This window comes from Eulemur rufifrons, chromosome 3, assembly GCF_041146395.1.
Source record: "Eulemur rufifrons isolate Redbay chromosome 3, OSU_ERuf_1, whole genome shotgun sequence".
In the NCBI taxonomy this organism is placed as follows: Eukaryota; Metazoa; Chordata; class Mammalia; order Primates; family Lemuridae; genus Eulemur; species Eulemur rufifrons.
In genome coordinates, this window is record NC_090985.1 from 92,375,354 (window position 1) to 92,394,176 (window position 18,823).

Sequence of the window (18,823 nt, forward strand, 5' to 3'; positions counted from 1 at the left end):
ATCAACGTACTTTTTTCATCATCTAGTAACTGTTTGTACTTCCATTACAAGATTTTAAGCGTACCATCACCACTATTTCCACATAATATCATAGGACCAGTATCTTCTAGACTAAGCAACAGGAAGAATGAGAAATTTCCTGTTTATAAATTTTTAGCAATAACCAGTTACCAATATGCAAGTAACAGCACCAAATGAGGCAAACTAGTTTTTCTTAATTTATTGAACTAAAATTTAGAACATTTTAATAAATACTTTAGAAAATTAACCAGGTGTTTCATACCTCTGAAAGGAATTTGTTCTGGCCTTGCTTTGCTTTAAATCGTTTAATCTTTTGCTGAATTCTCTTATCTTTTTCCAGATCTTCTACAGAAGCCCATTGACAATGAAGATAAGAGCTGAAAGAATAAAATAATATTCCTGAAACACGTAGAAAATAATTCATCCTTTGTTATATGTCTTTTATGGTTCAAAAAAATCAACTAAACAGATCATTAACAAAATAACCTGCTTACTTACAGAGGCTGTGGAGCAACATTCAACACAATCACTAATGTTTGAACATAAGAAGAGAAAATCATATAATAGTGCCTAAAATTTGCCTTCCGTCCTAAGCCTCCAGTTCTCTTATCCACTACCCATTAAAAAATCCCCCCAAACAGAAATGGCCTAATAACAAGCTGTTTCCATAAGTGAATGGATTACACTTCAGTATAAAACAATTAGCACTACAGGGTGGCCTTAAATCTGAATTTATGCTTTGAGCCTTTTATCATTGAGAAACAAGAGGTTTTTACTGAGTTAAAAGAATTCAAATTAAAAATAGCAATTTCTTTGGGGATAAGAGGTATAGGGTACCCTTGATTCATAAAAGGCCTATATCATACTGGCCCCAACAGTAAACCTAATCTAATCCTTCTAGAGCAATCAGAGAGGAGAGAATCACCATCCGCTCCCTGAACACTAGCCCATGCCCCCCTCTATCTCCTAATCAGTTCCTGCTCTCCAGCCTGTGTTTTCCCAGGAGCTCTGAAATGATGTCCGTTGGTCCCTTGTGAATTTTTCACTCGCTAACATCTATACTTGCACTGGGCAAGTCCTCTCCCCTTCAAACTCACCACCTTCTGCTCTGAGCACATGCTGTGCCTTCCATAACCTGAATTTCAATATATTCGACCCTCCCTTTTTCTTCTCCAAGATTCACAGGCACACAGTTTTGGCATTCTTTTGTTTGGTATTTCAATTTTTTTTTGTCCTATCGTCCTTTCCCAACCCCCAAACAGCCTCGACTGTCTCTTATTTCTCTTTCTGGCAATAACATTAAAAAGAAATGAGATGCTGGAATATATACCTCTTTCAGAATCAATGTACTACTTCTCTTAGAAACTATGTAGCAATTATAAAATGTTTCAAAACAATGATATAGGAAACATTTATGATATTAAGTACCACATAATTGATACCCATGCAATGTCTATTACGAATTTTCAAAGGATTGATTTAGTCCTTAATAGACTGAGTGAGGGAGAAAAGGATTTTAAATATATTTGCCTATGAACTAATACACCCACACACAGAAAAGAATAGATGAAAATGCATCAAAATGTTAATAAAGGTTGAACATCCCTGAAACTTGCTGAGTGTCAACATGAAACTCAAAAGAAATGCTCATTGGAGCATTTTGGATTTCAGATTTTTGGATTTGGGGTGCTCGATCACTAAGTATAATGCAGATATTCCAAAATCCTAAAAAATCTGAAATCCTTCTAGTCCTAAGCATTTTGGATAAGGGGTACTCATCCTGTAATGAGTTCTGGGTGGTAAGATTGAAAGTATTTTATTTTCTACTTTCAATTTATATTTTTCAAATTTCCAGTAAGTAATATGCAATACTGTCGTAATTAGAAACAAATAGTATGAAAATAACCTACTCTAGTCTCCTAATTATTTGACAGAAAAAGGCACATAGGTACTCAGTGTTCTTGTACTGGCTGAGGTGCAAATGCCTTCAGGGCACCACCAGTGTGGCTCTGAGAGGGACACAGGCACTTGGGCAAGTGGGTCCGGCCCTGCTCTACCACCTGTAAATGGGGCTGAAATTTTCAGTCAGTGGTTCTGCTTCTAAACCCCAACGATAATACGTTCTGGAGGCTTAGTCAGGAACAAGAGGAAGGAAGCAAAAAAGGGTCAAAGGCAGACTGCTATGGCTTGGTAGATAATTAAGGTAAGAAAAAGGTAAATATTACTGATGGACTAGTATTAAAATACAAGGAAAATGTTATGATATAGTAATCACATTGTAAGAAAATTATGAAGCTAAAATACATAAAATATTAGCAAATATAATTCCATGCCACATTAAGAAAACAATACATTATTATCAAGTTGATTTACTTTGGGAACGCAAGGTTGGTTCAATATTAATATATTAAAATATACAATATCAATGTATCTAAGGAGAAAAATATGGTCCCCAAACTTTTTGGCACCAGGGACCAGTTTCATGGAAGAAAATTTTTCCATGGACCACGGGGTGGGGGGATGGGGAGTGGAGCTCTGTGGTCTGGTCACTAACAGGCCGCAGACTGGTACTGGTCTGTGGCCAGGAGGTTGGGGACCACAGTACTACACCATACACAAGAATAGACACCAAATGGATCAGGTACCCAAACACAGAAAATAAAACCATGAGGAAAACGTAGACAATTTCCTCTTTAATCTGGATATAGGGAAAGGCTTTCTAGCTATGACTCAAAAGCTACATGCACTAAAAGAAAAAAATTGATAAATCCAACTCTACAAAAAATTAATTTACAATGCAATAAATGCCAGAAATAAAGGCAAAAGATAACTGAGACTGAGAAAAAAACAGTTATAATATATATAACCTAAAAAATTAATATCCCTCGTATATAAAAACTCTTAAAAATTAACGGGGAGCATGATACAAAAATGAGCAAAAGATATAAACAATTGACAAAACAAGATATAAAAGTGACTATTAAACTTATGAAAAGGTGTTCTTACTCATAAGGGAAAATGTTAATTAAAACGTCACTGAATATGATTCCTTACAAAAATTAAAAAGGTACCACAGACTATGTTGGAAAGGCTGTGGGGAAATACATGCTCGCATGCAGTGCTGACAATAATGCAAACTGATACAACCTTAAGGAAGACAATCTCTCAAATTGGGCCTTTGATCTAGCAATCCCACTTCTAGGAATGCTGAAGATATGCCTCCAACAATTTGAAAATACACAGGCATGCATGAGAATATATATTTAACAATTACAACTTATAATTCTCAGAAGCCATTTACATGTCTGTATATAGGATATATTGGTTAAATAGCCATGGTACAGCCATGCAATGGAGTACTATGTAGCTGTAACAAAGAACGAGGACCACCCCTATGAACTGATATTGAGTGATTTCTAGAATGTACTACTGTGAAAAAAAAGCAAAGACCAAAGGTGTACTGTACTGATATTATGTAAACATTTTGGTAAGAAAAAATGGGAAATTATATATATCTCTCTGCATATTCATGCCAAAAATTACAGAAAGGATAAACCTGAGATTCATGAGGAGATCCGTAGAAATGGGGTGGAAAGGAAGAGAGGATGACATTTCTTTTGTGTACAGTTCTGACTTTTAAACCATGTTAATATTTGACAAACTTGAAAAAAGAAAATAAAAATTAACAAGGGAGGTGGCTAAAATGGAATATAAATACAAGCAGAAACTAATGATGCAAACTCTATATCAAGTAAGTTACAATCCACACTGGTGGGGGAGAGTGGGAGAAGAATCAACCAAAGGAAATTTTGAATGAAGTATTTCACCTCTATCCCCTCAAACTGAAGATAAAGAACTCTAAACAAATATAGGCTTTTTTTTTTTTTTTCACAGAAATACAGGCCAGTAATTCTGAAACCACTTACTATATATTCTAGGATAGACAAAAAAGCAAATATATTATAGATACTAAGAGCCAGGATTCTTGTGGGTGAAGAAGAGAATTACTAACATTGAAAGAGGGAAACGATAGAATGAACCCTGTGGTATTGGAATAGTATTGGAAGTATCAATATAAAGTCATTGTTTTTGCTGTTTTTAGGTGGGTAAGTAGGTAGATAAGATGTGTATATATAATAAACAGATGTGTATGTGTCTGTGTGCACATTCTCCTAGCCTTATCCACCGAGGAGGACTAGAGGCAATGACTCCTCTGTAGCAATGAGCACACCCAAAGCCCAAATCTTGGTTTCTAAATGCCCCCTCCATTGAAAACCACCATGCCTACTTGGAGAAATAACTGATTCTTGGACTGAAGCAGGGAAGTTACAACTTGATTCTGAGCATGGAAGATCCTCTGGTGCAAAAAAGTAAGGAAATGCTCTAAGAAGGATGGGGACAGGGCAAAAGGACAGAGAAGCCAGCCTGAAGGGGCTCCTATAGCAGTCAAAGCTCTGATAATGTGAGCAAAATAAATAATATTATAATAGTAAAGAATTATAACCCATTGAATAAAATAAGAATCCACAAGTCTACACAGCTATAAATTAGCAAATGGGCAAGAGGGTAAAGTCTTTCCTTACAGTAGAAACCCAACTAATAAATCTAAAAGAAATGATGGAATTAGTAAATTACCACTTAGCAACCATTACTATATTTAATAGCCTCAAAGTATTATTCCAGAAGATGTGCATTAATTACCAAAAGAAAACCAGGAATTCTTTGTACTATTTTTGCAATTTTCCTATAAATCTGAAATCATGTCAAAATACAAGGTTAATAAAAACTGTTAATTTTATAGAAATTTTAATTTCCCTTGTATCTCAATAATTTCAGACAGGAAAGCGCTTTTTTTTTTTTTTTCTAGAATTTCCCTTGTCTCACCTCAAATGACTTCCAAGGAGGACAAGTCTCTCCTGGCTTGTCAGTGGTACCTGGGCAGGAACACTGTGCCCTCCTCTGGAATTATTAACAGGCTAGACTGGGGAGGTACCTCAGGCCCCAGTGCCACACACTAATTTGGATGCCTATCTAACAGTGCCATTTTTGGGCAATCGATACTTAAACTGCTTTGCTCTTGACTTGGTAAATCTACCAGGGAACTCTTTCCCTCTGGTTTACTTAGTTACTTCCTCCTCACCACAGGAAATCATGTCATAGGCATAATTTTCATATGTGTAAACTCATTATGCTCTGAGGACCAAAGGATGATGACAGCTAACATTTTCTGAGCATTTTTAAATTGCCAGACTATATTTCATTGCACTCTCACAGTAACACTGGCAGAGATTTCTTCATCTTTTTTACTTGGTAAAAGGTTCTGCTCACCACTTCTTGAAAAGTGCATCAGTTTATCAAGCTAGTGCTAAAACAAGGGAGAATAACAGAAAACCATGGCACCAAATGCTTTCATTTTCTAGGGTAGGGTACGTTTTCTGAGACTGTTTTGACAGCAACTCACAAAAGCCTCTCTTTAAAAGCCCTAGAATTTATTAATATGGTGCTTCAGTTCTTTGTCTTAAAAAGCGTAAATTTAATGTTTATGTTATCAATTAATTTTTTATCCAGCAGAACTACAGATCCTTTAAAAAAAAAAAAAAACTATGCTCGCTCATCAAAATGCGTGTTTGTAACAGGTGTACTACCTACGTCTGTAACAGAATCTACAAGAACAACTCACTGTGGTTTTCGATACAGATGTTTAAAAGTTATATAATTCAAATTCAGTAAATAATAGAAACAAACAAAAATAGATAAAAACCATAGCTCACTACATTTTAAAGCCTGAGAGATGTCATGATTTTTCCAGAGCCTTCCTCCAGCAGCAAAGCTCTCCTCTCCAGTGCCCAGCATCCCAAGCGCAGGTGAAGGGAGGGGGAGTAGCCCCAGGGAACAGAATTCATTGTCAGAGGACAGGAAAATACTGCTTTATTCATTTTTTTTATTGTTGTAGAAATTTTTATCCCCTCCAAAAAGAACTTCTTGGTTATATAAGTCAACTTTTATACCAATTACCCATTTTCCAGAAAAATCAAATTCATAAAATATCAAAGATACAAAAGTTTAGTAGGAAATGACCTCCAAAGACACGAACTAAACCACAACAAAGTTTCCCAACTCCCAATTTTTAAGGAATGCTTGTTTAGTACTTTGAAAATATATCCCCATATTAGAAATAAAAGCACAATTTACTTACAAGTTTTTGTATTTCACATAGAATTCCTCAACTTCTACCTCCTCTCCAGATTCCTTCTGCAACAAAAGAAAATTTCAGGCAGATACTTAAAAGCAGCTACTAGAATATCTCAAAAATGATGATTTGCTCCCACATGAACACAAACTATGACTGAGGCGAGCACACAGGACCTCCCCGTGAAGACGAGCACGCTGCGAGCTGGGAGGCAGCCAGGGCGACGGAGACGGCCGTGCTCAGGCCTGTGCACGCTACTCCGCTCCAAGTGCGAGAGCTTCTAAGACATGAATCATTTTAACTCCTCCCTAACCACATGCAGCTTCATTCACAACAACCTGACCCCAAATCTGGCTTGCTGCCAAACCCACAGTGTTAAGTAGACGCCAAGTGTACCATTTTCTCAGGCAGCAGCCAATTAGCAACTGCTCTCCTGAATGCCATATGTATTATTTTTGGCTGCCTCATGGCAACTTTACATTGTGGGTTTTGTAATGTTTTAAAATATTTAAGAGACATTTATTTCTCCATATAGTTAATAACTCTAAACAAGAAACCATATAAAACTAAACCTTGCTCTTACGCTGTAATTTCAGTGCATCACTATTCATAGTTTTAGTTTTACTCAATGGCACAATTAAAATCTCTCAGACAAGATGTCTCACACACACAGCAGCCAAATAAAATTAACACTCCAAATACTACAGTGCCAGGTAGGGTTAAAATTGTGATACACGTCAGCCAGATCAAGAATTTTCCGTGGTAAGGTGATCTGTAACATCTCCCTTGATCCTACCTGCTGTAGCGTATGCAGAAGATAACGCTCATATGATATTTTAGGCATCTCTCTTTTTTCTCCCCTTTTGGTTTTAGGTTGTTTTCTCCTGGAGCATCTGATCAGATAAATCAGGGATCTAAAACATCAACACCACTTACAGATGTTTAGAGATTGTTTTTACACTCCTACAAGAGCCCCCAAGCCTGCCTTGAGGGTCATAGGTGGCTGCTTAGCCACCTCCCAGACGCTTCGAAGAAAATCAAGGCAAGTAGGAACACAGCAGAGGACAAACAGAAGAGCAAAGCCTTGTACTGGATAACAGACTGGTACAGATCTATGCAAAGGTACCATGATTCCCCTCAATCTCTAACCTTCAACCTATTTTCAAAGGTTGTGAACTTAAATGTTTCTTTCAAACTCTAGCCTGTATTAGCTAATTGTGAATTTTAAACAGTTTTTTCATCTGTCTAGAGATCACCAATAAGAAGATTGGATATTCCAGGAGTGTGGTCAACACCTATCAGTACCTGGCTGTGCCATAACAGATCTATGAAAGGTCGTAACTGGAAAGCAGCGTTTTAAACCAATGGATTCAGGATGCCCTCTATGTCACAGATTTTTAGATAACCAAAATGAAAAGAAATGTTTGCTGCATGACTTCAAGAGCCAGCCACATAAACCTGGAATTAATTTATAAGGAAATTCCAGTCAATTCACCCAGGACCACCTCACTTTTTCTAGCCCTAATATTCCCCCCATTTTACATCCATTTCAAAACATGTTATCTTTATATAGAACTAGAGATTCTAGCAGAAAAGGCAAAGATAAGATAGTAGATGGCCAGGGAAAATGGGAAGCAAGGTAAGACTAGATCTTTTGATGCTTCTCATAACATATCATAAAGTTCAAACCTAGAATGGAACTCAAATGTCTGGGCTTTTACTCTTTTGATACTAACTATATTTCTTTCAATTCTGAAGAAGTTTTTCAAAATTACATGCCTTTGAGGTAGTAACAAGACAAGATGTATCATTTCTATGCTCCACTATTCCCTCTGATTTCCTTCTTTCTGATCTTTTCTCCCATACTGTCCTTTCCATCTCATTCTAAATGGTCTCAATGTCCCAGAATTATAAGTGGGCACCAAAGCACACAGGATCAAATCTTGAACAGCAGAGACAGTTTTCGGTCTGTGTCAATTCCATTCCCAAAAAGCTCTTACTCTTACAGGCATCTGTCCCCAACTCTCATTAATACCCATTTTCTTGTTTTGATCAGCCATTCCTCTGGGAACCTACTGTGAAGGCTGCCTAACAAGAGGGTCTGGGGCTGTCTGGGAGGAACTGACCAGGTTCTGAACCTTCATTTAGCAGCACCTGGCACTGGTGAAAAATTGTCCCAGGGCCTGTATCTTTTGGAAGACCCCGAATATAACACCGTGTTTTGTTTAACTGACCACATAGATTGGATCCTCACCTTCTTGCCCTTACATATATAAAAAGAGCTATTTTTCACTCTTCCTTTTGCATAAATATGATCGTGCTGACCTCTTTTGCTTTACTGGTAATAAAACAATTAACAAAAGTGTGTGAATGCATACGCCCTCAGGAGCATCATTCCAATTATTTGCTAAATGGCAGTCAGTTTGACCAGCCTCTGGTGATAGCTTAAAGCAGCCCCAAAACCCAACCCTCCACTCCAGCCCAGTTTTCAGAAGCCATTCTACCACAGGCACATCCAGTGAATAACTGCTTCAAAGCACGATTTCCAAGCATGTGTGTACACATACACATCTACACCCCCCACTCAAATTTACTTCTTTGACAGCTACCATTAAATTTGAGAGCACTCTAAGTAATATTACATATTCAATAGAATATTTCTGAGAAATGTGTATATCTTTTCATTAGAGTCTAAAACTAGCCTATGTAAATCTTTATTATTCACATGAAATTTAAACTTTCAAATATATTAAGCTGTATTTGTTTCACCGTTCGCATGAACCAGAAACTTTGACAAGGCAATAAATTGACTCCTCCAGCTAACTGGATTCTAAACAGCCACCCAGAAAATGACAATCCTATAGCCCAAAAGAATAAATGACCTTTCCTAAGCATCCTATTACTAAACTAAGTCGTCATAATCAGGAAACAAAGCTAAGCTATAGTGCAAAAAAAGTGAAATTTTGTTAAATGATACATAAAAGAGTAAGAAAGCACCTCAACAAAGATATCAATAAGGCATGTGAATCCCTTCTTACTTCTGGCCCAACGTATTGTATACTCTACTAAAGGTATCAGATCAGAGTTCACTGAGGGAAAAATTGTCATGGTAATGGATGGGATTAGTGTTTTGCCTTCTTTACACTCTGTGTTTTAAATTACTAGTTTCAACTAAAGAGAATTAAAACACATACTCTGGAATTTAAGTTCTTAAAAAGAAAATATATCATATAGTTTAAGGAATTTTAGGGAATATAGTCACAATTAGCTTTTCAAACTATTTTTGACCTTCTGATACAAAAAGGATTTGAATTATTCTTCAAAGATAAATGGCTCAAAGCAGAATGGGCTACAGGATGAATAACATGGAAAACATATATAATCCAAGTGTCTAATTCAAACTTCAAAATACAAGCACCAACTATATCCCTTCCACTGGGTCTCATGCACAGTAACTCGTGTTTAGAACAACATAAATGCCTGAACTATCCTTATTTAACATGAGGTGTTGAATTAGGGAGGCTCTGCCAGGAGAGTTCTGTGAGTTTGCCCAACTCCATCATAGTGGATCATGAGCCTTCTCTGAGCTACAATGATGAGGTCAACCGACTTTGAAACAAACAGTGAGTCCCCACTATGTGTCAGTACCATGCAGAGTATGCTCTGAGAGCTCATAGCCAGTTTTTACAGTGCTGCCAGGGGGAGATAAAGACACCTTCTTCATGGCCAATTCTTAAATTATTCATGGTAATAGGAAACAGACCAGCAGGCATAGCTAGCATCTACAGAAAAATCTCAAATTTCCTTTTGTTTCTATTTGCAACACTTTCCCCAATGTTATTAAAGCTGGTAACTAAAGTACCTACTTTGAGAACATTAGCAGTTTAGAAAATCAGTACCAGTTAATGTTTAGTACCTTCTAATGGTTTATTATCCTTTAAGAAATGCCACCAATGGACAAGCAATTCAATGAGCTTCACATCTCTTCTTTACTTTAAATTATACCTCAAGGCATCTTTCCCCTTCCAGAGAGGAATTTTTCCACTAATTTTCTCCATCTTCAAATTCACTGACTCAACAAATGTTCCACCCCCATGTACAGTTGTTTTAATTTTTAACCTCCTATGATAAGATAAACCTGGTCATCAGTAAATCGTAACAATACCTATTCCTAAACCATGGGTACCTATCTAAAAGGGTAGCTAAGAGGGTGAAAAAAAAGCCCTAACATGGGCAAACCAGAAAGAAAAAGCAATGTCCTACATAATACATAGTCTAAGTGGCTCTGAATAATAGAGCTAATTATAATTTGCAACCCCCAAACCTGCTGAGTACGCCTGCTGAAGCACTATCAATTGAATGAAAATTAATATATCCCATCCAAACGACATGCTATTTACGCAAACAAGTCACTTCAATTCAGTGAAGGGGATTACTCTGTAAAGCATGTCAAGTATTTAAATTTTACCATATATCTACAATTCACAAATTAACAGTTCTAGAGTCATTAGTAGGACAAAAATGCAACCTTTCTAATGAGTTAAATAGTACTCATTTCTACTTGAACAGGTGGGAAATTTGGCTGAGATATTATCATTTAATTCATCAGGGAGGAAATCAGATTCAGAGTCGCCCGATAGCCAGCCACTCCACACAACTCCACCCCCTACACTCAATCTGAAAATATCTTGACATGTTGCTTTTGATTATTTTCATATGAACTGGAGATGTATATTCTGATACAAATTCATACCTTAAATCACACAATAGAAAGACAAACAATATTAAGACAAAGGTAAAGAGAAGTTTACTGCTAGTGCAATAACATTTTCAAGGATTGCTTCATAGTAGTATTTAAATAGTAAAGGTTTTCTATTTGATAAGCCTGGGATCTCACTTTAAATCCTACGATTCCTCCTCACCTTTCTGAGAAGTTACACATTGCATACATTTTACTACAAAAAAGTTTATTCCATACGCTGAAACATGAAGTTGTACTTCCGCCCTCCTTAAAAGCAAATAAAAGGAGAGAACTATGTGGCTCTAACAATGATTCAAGCTGAATGACAGCCACCTATATCTAAAGGAGATCACTTTCTAAAAATACTGAAAATTGTATGTTGGAATATGTAAATGCACCTGGATTTCTATGTAATTATTCAAACTAAGTAAAGCATTTTCTCAAATTGGGCAAGAAGGAAGGCAGTTGGAATGAAACAAGCATTTCCTCAGTAAAATAAAATACAGTGTCACCAGAATTCTTTGTTGAAAAGTACATGTGTCCCAACAATAAGATTGTTAGGCTAGGGACAGATACTTAGAGCTCACCTTTGCAGATCAACATAAACTTCTGAATAACTCTTAAGTAGTAAGTCATACTATCTTCAAAAATTACAATGAAAATAGCCCTATATTTCACCTTTGCACTGGCAAAGATATTAATGAATATTTCAATTGCTTTTGAAAAAATTATATGAAACATATGAGAAAACATTTACTTGCTAAAATGATAAATAGAATTTCCATCCTAACATGTGGAAGGGAGGAAACTTTCCTACAAGAGATGAAAGGTAAATTCATGTTTATGATTTTTCAGATAATATTTATGAAAAAAGGCAGCCTGTAACTCTGAAAGTCCTACATGTTTTCTTTGGAGACTTTTGAGTTTCTTGTCTACTCGATGTTATAAAGCACTGACTGCTAGATAAATTTAATTTATTTGGGGTTAAATATCCCAAAGATTTATATTGAGCTAGTAAATCAGACAGTAGTAAAAATATTACCACAAGTTTTATTTTACAGTAGTGGAATTCTTAAGGAAGATCACAAAGCCAATCCTGTAATAGTCACCCTCCCACACACACACGAAGATTGTGATCGCTCCTAATGGTGCTTACCTGCTTCTTCACTGAACGACTACTCATGATTTTTTCTACCACTGGACCTTCTGCATCAACACATTCCTAAAAAATAAAGTCATGTGAGTCAATACATACGGAAAACATTTCACCCTAAGCTGTAAAGCAAGAAATCATTCCCCTTTACCACCTCCCTTTAAATCACTGGGTACGACAAAGTCACCAGTGGGAAATATGACTAAAAGAACAAAAATCTCACTCTACAGAAAGGCAAAAGGAAGACCTGTGCTTATTACTTCATGATTATGTGGTTTAATTACGTGCACTAGCATGGGTCCCTAAAGCCAGAGAGCATTCAGAAATTCCATCTGCCAAGAGAAAACAATCTCTGTGTGATCACAGTCTAAGATATAACTTTTCTTCATCTATACCCATGGGGTAAATTTACTCATCATTCTGTTATTGTAAGCATCTTTTATTTAGGTTGGTGCAAAAGTAATTGCGGTTTTGGACCATGAATTTTAAATCATTATAACTAGGCTCAAATACATCTTTATTAATCAAAATAGGAACCGTTACAATCAGCACATTTTTGCCAATGAGAAATAAGTTTGTTTATTCCTGTAGTGTAAAAATCTGTGCTTCGGGATTCAGTGAACTCTTGGAAAGCATTTTCTGCATCCTGCTGGTTGTGGAAGTGATTCCCTGCAAAAACTGTCGAGATGCTTGAAGAAGTGGTAGTCGGCTGGCGAGAGGTCGGGTGAATATGGCGGATGAAACAAAACTTCGTAGCCCAATTCGTTCAACTATTGAAGCATTGGTGGTGCAGTTGGGCGTTGTTGTGGAGAAGAATTAAACCCTTTCTGTTGACCAATGCCGGCTGCAGGCGTTGCAGTTTTCTGTGCATCTCATCGACTTGCTGAGCATACTTCTCAGATGGAATGGTTTCCCGGGGATTCAGAAATCTGTAGTGGATCAGATCAGCAGCAGACCACCAAACAGTGACCACCAAGCTTGGCTTTGGGAAGTGCTTTGGAGCTTCTTCTCCATCCAACCACTGAGCTGGTCATTGCCAGTTGTAGTATACAATCCACTTTTCATCGCATGTCACAATCCGATTGAGAAATGGTTTGTTGTTGTTGCATACAAGAAGATGACACTTCAAAACAACAATTTTTTTTTTATCTTCATTCAGCTCATGTCATGAGGCATCCACTTATCGAGCTTTTTCACCTTTCCAATTTGCTTCAAATGCCGAATGACTGTAGAATGGTCAATGTTGAGTTCTTTGGCAACTTCCCGTGTAGTTGTTGTAAGACGATCAGCTTTGATGACTGCTCTCAACTGGTCGTTGTCAACTTCTGATGGCCAGCCGCTGTGCTCCTCATCTTCAAGGCTCTCGTGTCCTTTGCAAAACTTCTAGAACCACCACTGCACTGTATGTTCATTAGCAGTTCCTGGACCAAATGCGTTGCTGTTGATGCTGTGAGTTGTCTCCGCTGCTTTATAACCCATTTTGAACTCGAATAAGAAAATTGCTCGAATTTGCTTTTTGTCTAACATCATTTCCATAGTCTAAAATAAATATAAAATAAACAGCAAGTATTAAGTCATTAGCAAAAAAACATGAAGTGAAAAATGTGTATTAAAATGATGCATAACATAACCACATTTAAGAATGTATTCCAATATCAAACAGCAAATTTCAACAATGCTGAAACCGCAATTACTTTTGCACCAACCTAGTATCTATGGAGGTCACATAAAACGTTAATATAGACTGAATTACCAAATAAAACAAAAAAGTACATTTAATATACTACTCAATGGATTACCAGTTTGTTAACTAAAGTACAGTAATGGTAAGAAAAAGAGCTTTATTTTTTTTAAAAAGATCTTTACAATAATCAATCCTACATTACTACTCATATTTTATATAAACTATTTTATCCATCATTTACATTGCACAGAGAATAAAGTATGCCCTGCTGGGTACTACAAGGCAGTAATTTCATAAAGGGGTTCTTACAGTGCCTAACAGCAGGAGACAAGCTCGAGTGGTTTATTAAAGTCCCAGAAGCTACAGCACTGAATTCTCAGAGGTAAATTCAGCCTCCTTGTATTCTTGCTCTGACTCTTCTTCAGCACAGACCATTAATTCTCCAAAATTGTGTCAAATTACATATCAGATGCTTGCATAAAAATAAATTTCAGTGAACAGGGCTTTTTAAAACATACTGCTAAACAACTAATTTCCCACAGCACATTAGCTGGCATTAGATGACTGTTGCCCTGCTGAAAGTCCAATGCTTCCATTGAACTTCTCGGACTCCAGCTACAAAATTTCCAGTCCCTCTTTGCAAATGTGTACGTGAATCACAGAAATCTGGCTGCTAACCTGCTGCTCTGACTGTGAAGTGTTGGAAGGGGAATCTCTCCCAGCAGCATCTGCATCATCTGCCTCCTCATCAGAAATCTTGAACTCCAAGTCTTCAGTGTATCGCTTTCTCTTCACCTGCCTGCTGGACCGTCTCTTCTAAAACAAAAGCCCAACAACATAGCTTTTAAAAAGCAATCACTGATGCTCTTTATGATGGCTCAGAATGGTAAGATATATTTTTAAAAATTTAATCTTTAAAAAAGCTGAGAATTTTAATCCTGTAAATCACATGAAAAGATCACAGTGGTAACAAATATAATATTAGAAATGGGGAGAAACCTGGAGTCGGACACCTGAGATAGCCACAGCTCTGCCACTCCCAACTACATGGCCTTCAACTGGAAAATGGAAACAATAACAAACTTCTTCCTCACTCAGCCAGCGTGTCCGTCAAAAGTCATGGCAGTGTCAGAGCTGGGTAATGGATCTATAGGGGGTCATTACACTATTTTTTCTACTTTCGCATGTTTTAAAATTTTTCCATAAAAAATCCAAAAAAGTAAATGCATTACAAGATAATTTACAAATTACAAAGTTATCTACAAATACTGTTATAATATTATCCAAGGTACCCAAGATATTTCAGGCCACTTAAATAAAAAAGGTTTCTGGATTTTAAACTTGATCCTAAAAGAAATATTCTGAAAATTTTCAAAGAGATGAAGGGTGGAATGGCAAAATTCACAATGATTATGAAAAGTAATTTTACTTTTTTAAACTTAATTTTAACATGCTGGTTAAAATTTAAAAGATTGCTAATAGTCAGCAATAGTAGGATTACTGGCAAAATGGGTTCTCTTACACACTCCTGTGGTCAAAATACAACCTAGTATAGTCCTTGCAGGACAATGTGGTCACATCTACCAAAATTTAAGACATGCCAACCGTTTGATCCAGAAGTTTTACTCCTAGTAAGCTACATAACATATCTTGGGAATATCTGCAAAATAAATTGTCAAAAAAAAAAAAGAAAGAAAAGAAAAGAGGCCACATAACAGTAAGTAGCTTATGATTCTATTAATGTTTAGGATAACAAAAAATTTTGTGTATCTATTTGGATATGTGGATCAGTATATAAAATCCTTAAGATAAAAATATTCTAAGCCTTGTTTACTTCTCTATGCCTCAAAGAATATTTGCTAAAAATCAAATGTAAATGTGTGTATGTTTTCAATAATAGGGAAAAAAATCTGAAAAGACACAACAAATTGTTAATAGCTACTAAATCTGGGGAGAGGCATGAACAGAGCAGAACAAGGGGTTTTGTACTTTTTGTTCAAAATAATTCCATACTGCTTCACTTCTTTGACAAAGAATTTGTTTTGTAAGTTAATACTTACCTTTTCATTGATATGTATATGTGATAAAATCTAAGTCTGCAAAGGACGCATCTAAGTTTTAAACTGCTGATGAATGCAACGTTATAACCTACAGAATGCGTTTGCAAAGCACATAGAAGAAATAAAAACGTGGAGGAAAGTAACACTTTATATAAATTTTCTTCTAAGAGTTACGAAATAAAGCTTTTTAAAGGGCCTCGTGAATTGTAAAGCTGGGACAGCAAGGCAGAGGAAGGCAAGACACCACCATCGTGTATGTCAATGGCAAGACAGACACTGCCGGCTCTCAAGTCAGGACCGACACAAAGTGTGGGACTGACTGATTTTAATCTTAAGTTTGTGCTCTCTCTGCTCTCATAAAGGGGTTTGAGACAGTTCAGAACACAAACTTGGTACAAATTGCCATCAAATGGATTGTTCAAGACTGTAAGCTCCAAGCCCTCCACAGTCATGGCTGTAAAGGTACAAAGAACTTTTCTGACATGAGACCACTGGGGATAAAGTTTATGAATAAACTTGTAAGTGGCCTAGACCAGAGGGAGTAGTGACATGAGCCAGAGGTTCCTCCTGGGATCTTCCTCTCCAGGACAAAGCTTCAGTGCTACCCAGGACAATCAATCCCAGGTGAAGGCCTCGCAGAGTCCAGCGGAGGGTCTGCCATCTGTGATCCCTCCCCCATCAGAGGAGGCAGTCTGACCGTGTGGGCCCTAGAGCTGAGCACCCCTGTCTGAACTGGTCCTAACTCTCATTATATGACCTGGACGGGTTATTTTGTGGACCTCAGATTCCTGGTCTGCAGAATGGGGTTAATGATAGTTACTACCTCATACAAATAACGTGAAGATCACATAAGGGAGTTAATTTGAAGCATTCAGAACAGTGCATGGTACATAATGTGAAACGTAATTAGTAGGATTAAAGTCATCATTAATCAGCACCAGCTTTCCAAAGAAAAATGGCCCAGTTACCTCGTACAGCTTCCCTTCTCTCTTCCCAAAACTGACCTACTTAACTCCTGCTCTCGTGCCCACTTTACCATCCCTCATGTCTGGACTGCCAATTTCTTTAAGATACAAAAGGCTATTATCAAGAACAATGTTTTAATTTTGTGAAATTTAACATAATATCTATATGTCATTTGATATGTCAACTTAACAAAATTTAAATGAATTCATTTATATTTCCATCTCTATGCCATTCTAGTAAGTAGGAAAGTGCTCCTAACGATCCATCTGTGATGTTTTATCAGGTTTCCATGCTTGAGGCCACACTGTAATAGGATTCTTCCAGCATAAATAACTGGATAGGGTCTAAGACAAACCCACTTTATGCCAAATCCCACTCTGATATTAAAGAAATATTCCAGCACAATAAAATGGGAGGCTTTCCTTTAAAATAGAAATGTATGTACTATAAATATAACTTTTATAATGTAAATGCCTCCTCATATAACTTAATGATATAAATCCATGCAATAGTGATGCAGTTATTTAGTAGTGGATGTGAGGTCGCTTCGTAAGTGTAAACAACTCCAAAATACAATCAGAACTCAATTTTCTGAAATTTCTGAATGTTATATGGCTTCCCTAATTTCTAAATAATAGTGATCTTAAGATCATTTATTTTGGGTATCAAGGTTCCTTTTACAATTTCCCAATATAAAATTATTTATTACATGTTTCTATTATGATCTGGTAAACTATTACTATAAGAAAGATTTCTGTGAATCAAAATGAAATGTAAGAATTGCATTTAAACCGTAATTCAAAAGTTTCGAATTGACACTAATAGGCCAACTTTTAAAACTTGGGTTGCTTTAGAAAAGATACTTATAGTTTAAACAAGTATACTAAATAGAAGATTTAAATATTTCCATGATCTCACTGTTGTAGTACCTTGCCATACAACTTTTAGTTAAAATGATACAGCACTTACTTCAGCAAATCAATCACAAAACTCAAGAATTGTAACACTAAGCCCTTCATGCATGTGCTACAGGAAGAAACATAATAAACAACCAGTCAGCATCACTTCCTGTGTCAGAGATACCGAGAAAGCACTGCTTTCAAAGTCACTCCTTGTGTGGTTGTTTATATTAGCTATTAAGCACATTACAGTTAAGCCCTAGCCAATTAGAAAGGATGCACCAATATTCATTTCAATTGATTAACAGTTTTCTACAACTGAAATGAAGAAAAAAACCCAAAAAACATAGTATTTCATAAAGTCTGTTTGAGTCTGAATACAAATAGATTTTTTTAAAAACAATAGCAGTTATCTGTGAAAAAATAACAGAATTTCCTTGATTTGTGTGAATAAATTCTTAATAGTGTCCAAATACTAATGTCACAAAAGTCCTATTTAGCCAAACACAGATTAGGAGAAAACACCCTTGAGGATAAAAATAAATTCAAAATCATTAAAATACTTTAGTTTATAAAACTCCCTAAGCAATTAAAAAAAAAAAAGGCATCTACTTACCTTCCCAATATCTTTCCACTGACGTATAAAATAAAAAGAAATTATATAATCAACCCACACTGCCAAAGGTATCACTATGTTGGTTATATAACCAAACCAAACCCAAAACACATTCATTCACACTCTCTCTACACCTGGTCATTAGCCTAGGCCATTCTGTGAAGTTACAGATATCAGGAAGTTCTACTCAAATCAGCAAACAAAAAACCAAAACCCAAAATATCTGATATTCTTTAGAATAGAGCTGCATATTGCAAATATTTTGTTTCTAATTGGTAAGGGAATAGGTAGAAAGTCCTGAGTGTGCACTAAATGGGAAAAAAAAAAAAAAAAAAAAATCCAGTAAGCTTTTAGGGGCCAGCTTCCTATTCCAGCAGGACTCCTCAGTAACTGCTCCTTGATAACTTAGATGTCATTCACATAAGTTACATTCCCAGCCATCCCAGTGGACCACACTGGCATGTTTCCAGGAAACCTAACAAGGAAATAATTT

General features: G+C 36.4%; 1 protein-coding gene across 1 annotated transcript in view; it reads right to left on the reverse strand.

Annotated features, from left to right (window-relative positions):
* The window catches only part of CHD7 (chromodomain helicase DNA binding protein 7), a 184,863-nt gene that overhangs the window by 49,548 nt on the left and 116,492 nt on the right, over positions 1-18,823 (reverse strand). Inside the window, exons 5-8 of the mRNA XM_069465576.1 lie at positions 14,468-14,605; positions 12,109-12,174; positions 6,218-6,273; positions 284-398 (exon numbers count right to left, since the gene is read on the reverse strand). Coding sequence (XP_069321677.1) covers positions 284-398; positions 6,218-6,273; positions 12,109-12,174; positions 14,468-14,605 — 375 coding nt within the window. The remainder of the gene's footprint in view (positions 1-283; positions 399-6,217; positions 6,274-12,108; positions 12,175-14,467; positions 14,606-18,823) is intronic.